Here is a 3,201-nt window from a genome sequence, read left to right on the forward strand (position 1 = left end):
GCCTAGGTGGGAAGTTCACTAGAGCCTGGAGTTTGAGACCAGCATCGACAACATAGAGGGACCTCATCTTTACAAAACATTAAAAAATTAGCCAGGCATGGTGGCACACACCTGTGGTCCCAGGTACTTGGGAGGATGAGGCAGGAGGATCACTTGAATCCAGGAGGTAGAGGCTGCAGTGAACCATGTTCATGCTACTGCACTCCAGCCTGAGTGACAGAGTGAGACCCTGTCTGTTTTTAAAAAATTATATACACACATGTACACATATGCACACATATAATAGATATTACAGTGAAGTACTTTTCAACTGTTCACAACAGAGGATGGGGAGGCACGTGAGAGGGATGAAATCCGGCATGACAGGCGAAAAGAGAGACAGCATGACCGGAATCTTTCCAGGGCAGCTCCTGATAAGAGGTAGGTGTTATTTAAGATACGTACCAATCATGGAGGCTGGGCGCGGTGGCTCACCCCTGTAATCCCAGCACTTTGGGAGGCCGATGTGGGCAGGAGATCGAGACCATCCAGGCTAACATGGTGAAACCCCATGTCTACTAAAAGTACAAAAAATTAGCCGGGCGTGGTCATGGTGGGCGCCTGTAGTCCCAGCTGCTCGGGAGACTGAGGCAGAAGAATGGTGTGAACCTGGGAGGCGGAGCTTGCAATGAGCTGAGATGGCGCCACTGCACTCCAGCCTGGGCAGAGTGAGACTCCGTCTCACACAAAAAAAGATAGGTACCAATCATGAAGAGTGGCCTTTTTGTACCTTTTAGAGCAGAGTTTCTAGTCCACTAAGATCAGTTTTGCTTCTCTCCCTTTCTTCTTCAGTTTGATAACTTAATACATTAGCACTTAATTTTCTTATACTTAACTTTGTCTTAGCTCTAGTTGACTGTCTTTGGAATTAATCTTTTCTGCCATCACTTAAGTCAGAATTGAGAATGATGGGAATATGGAAAACAGAATTGAGATCAGATTTTTGAAAAGGATGTAGTAGTAAATTTGGACTGTTATAGTCGGTTCTTTTCCTACCTTAAATGGTGAGACAAATGGATTATGTGCTTCTTTAGACAGGAAATAAGCTGTCATGCTTTTACTGAGATCATTTTACATGCATAGTACTTTATATGCATCTAGTGCAATTGAGAAGAGCAGTTTTGAAAGAAGTGAAAATCAGCTCATTCTTAACAGAAGTTTAACTTACAGTTCAGAAAGAGCTATCCATAAAATAATTTGAGAAAATTTGCAAAGCACTTTTAGTAAATATAAATGTGTGGAACAAACTAAATACATATACGAGGGCATAAAGTATGGATTGGGGAAGTTTATGGCTCACCAAAGGCTGAGGACTTAAAGTTCTGAAAAGTAGAGGAAATGCTGCAATACAAAGGTAGAATTCTGAGTGAGGGTTAAATGCAAATATAAAATATTTTCTTCCCAAAGGAACAGTTTTCTATGCTCTGATCATCCCATGAGCCTAATACATTTTTCAAGTCATATTTTAAACACAAAAAAGAGGCTGGGCACGGTGGCTCACACCTATAATCCCAGCACTTTGGCAAGCCAAGGCGGGCGAATCACTTGAGGTCAGGAGTTCATCCAGCCTGGCCAACATGGTGAAACCCCCATCTCTACTAAAAATACAAAAATTATCTGGGTGTGGTGGCACATGCCTGTAGTCCCAGCTACTCGAGAGGCTGAAGTGGGAGAATCATTTGAACCCTGGAGGCGGAGGATTCAGTGAGCCAAGATCGTGCCACTATACTCCAGCCTGGGTGAGAGCGAGACTGTATCTCAAAAATAAAAATAAATAAGCATTAAAAAGATTCCTGCTGGTGTTAATTGGCATATTTCATCTCCCTGGATAAATGACGTCATAGAGAAGCAGAGACTCTTACTCTTGAGTTGAGGGTAACGTACATGTAGAAGGAGGAGCAAAGTGTGAAAGTGTTTAATTAATGACAGTCTTGGTTAGTAATTCCTAAGTTGTAAAAGTTACAATGGCTCTGTGGATAAATTGGGCCCTCAAAACCAGTAAAGTGTGGCTATCAGAATTGACAACATAGAAAAGCTGTAAAATTGTAACTGGATGAAAATCAAATAGCCTGTAGAAATCATTTTGTGACCTGAGTTTTTAGTAAAATAAGTAATGACAGTTACCATGGTTTCATTGGGATATAGATTGCATGTATAATGAAACAGCCAGGAAACCAAATTAATTTGAATGTCAAAAATCATACTAACTATTTCAGTCATTGACATGTTTTCCTCAAAATTCTAATGGGATAAAATTACTAAATGTAGTTAGATAAAAGAGCTGTTTCTAGCTTATTTAAAATGATTCCTGTGCTACATCTAAATTGTATCCACTTCCCCAACCCCCAAACCATCATATGATAGTAAATATAGACCATAGCAATTTTATATCTCAGTATGGTTGTAAGGTGATTGCTTATATTAAAGAATTCCACGTCAACGAATCTGTTAGATGTTCTTTTGAGCTAACAGGATATCCTAATTGTAAAACTCTTCCCTCTAATCTGAAATGCTTTATAAGGGCTGCCAACTTGATTATGTATTATCAAGGAATATACGTTCACAAGATGTGAATGTGACATATTCATGTCCTTTGCTTCTGAGATTGGTTGTATTTCTATTGAACATACTCAGTTTGTCTATAAAGAGTTTTCAGTTAGTGATGTCGTATTTCAAAATAGGTCGAAACTTCAGAGAAATGAAAATCGGGATATCAGTGAAGTCATTGCTCTCGGTGTTCCTAATCCTCGGACTTCCAATGAAGTTCAGTATGACCAAAGGCTCTTCAACCAATCCAAGGTACAAGTTTAGGAACAGCATATTGTTGTGTTGATGTGAATACCTATCCTCAGGGAAACGAAAATTACCATACTTCATATTTGGATGTAAATGCCAGCATGATGACAAAAAAATTGGAAGTTGTATGTTGAAACTTGAGACAAGAAAGATGAAACAGTTCTGATTTTAACTTCTTACAGTGGACTGAAATTTGAGACACTAGGAGAAGAAAGAAATTAGGTGATTAAAAACTTGGTGCTGTACTCGGGAGGCTGAGGCAGGAGAATGGCGTGAACCCGGGGGGCGGAGCTTGCAGTGAGCCGAGATTGAGCCACTGCGCTCCAGCCTGGGCAACAGAGCGAGACTCTCTGTCTCAAAAAAAAA

At 40.2% G+C, this 3,201-nt stretch overlaps 2 protein-coding genes across 5 annotated transcripts in view; one reads left to right on the forward strand and one right to left on the reverse strand.

Annotated features, from left to right (window-relative positions):
* The window catches only part of SNW1 (SNW domain containing 1), a 57,332-nt gene that overhangs the window by 51,131 nt on the left and 3,000 nt on the right, over positions 1–3,201 (forward strand). For all 3 annotated transcript variants that reach the window (XM_011988272.1, XM_011988269.1, XM_011988271.1), the window contains exons 11-12: positions 324–420; positions 2,721–2,838. In XM_011988272.1, the coding sequence (XP_011843662.1) occupies positions 324–420; positions 2,721–2,838 (215 nt within the window). The remainder of the gene's footprint in view (positions 1–323; positions 421–2,720; positions 2,839–3,201) is intronic.
* The window catches only part of SLIRP (SRA stem-loop interacting RNA binding protein), a 65,773-nt gene that overhangs the window by 50,636 nt on the left and 11,936 nt on the right, over positions 1–3,201 (reverse strand). Inside the window, exon 4 of one of the 2 annotated variants that reach the window (XM_011988268.1) lies at positions 2,444–3,036. The exons of the other annotated variant lie outside the window; for it this stretch is intronic. Coding sequence (XP_011843658.1) covers positions 3,004–3,036 — 33 coding nt within the window. The 3' untranslated portion in view covers positions 2,444–3,003. Of the gene's footprint in view, positions 1–2,443; positions 3,037–3,201 lie in introns of those variants that run through there. 2 annotated transcript variants of the gene reach the window in all.

The sequence above is a fragment of the Mandrillus leucophaeus genome, unplaced genomic scaffold, assembly GCF_000951045.1.
Source record: "Mandrillus leucophaeus isolate KB7577 unplaced genomic scaffold, Mleu.le_1.0 Scaffold326, whole genome shotgun sequence".
Lineage (NCBI taxonomy): Eukaryota > Metazoa > Chordata > Mammalia > Primates > Cercopithecidae > Mandrillus > Mandrillus leucophaeus.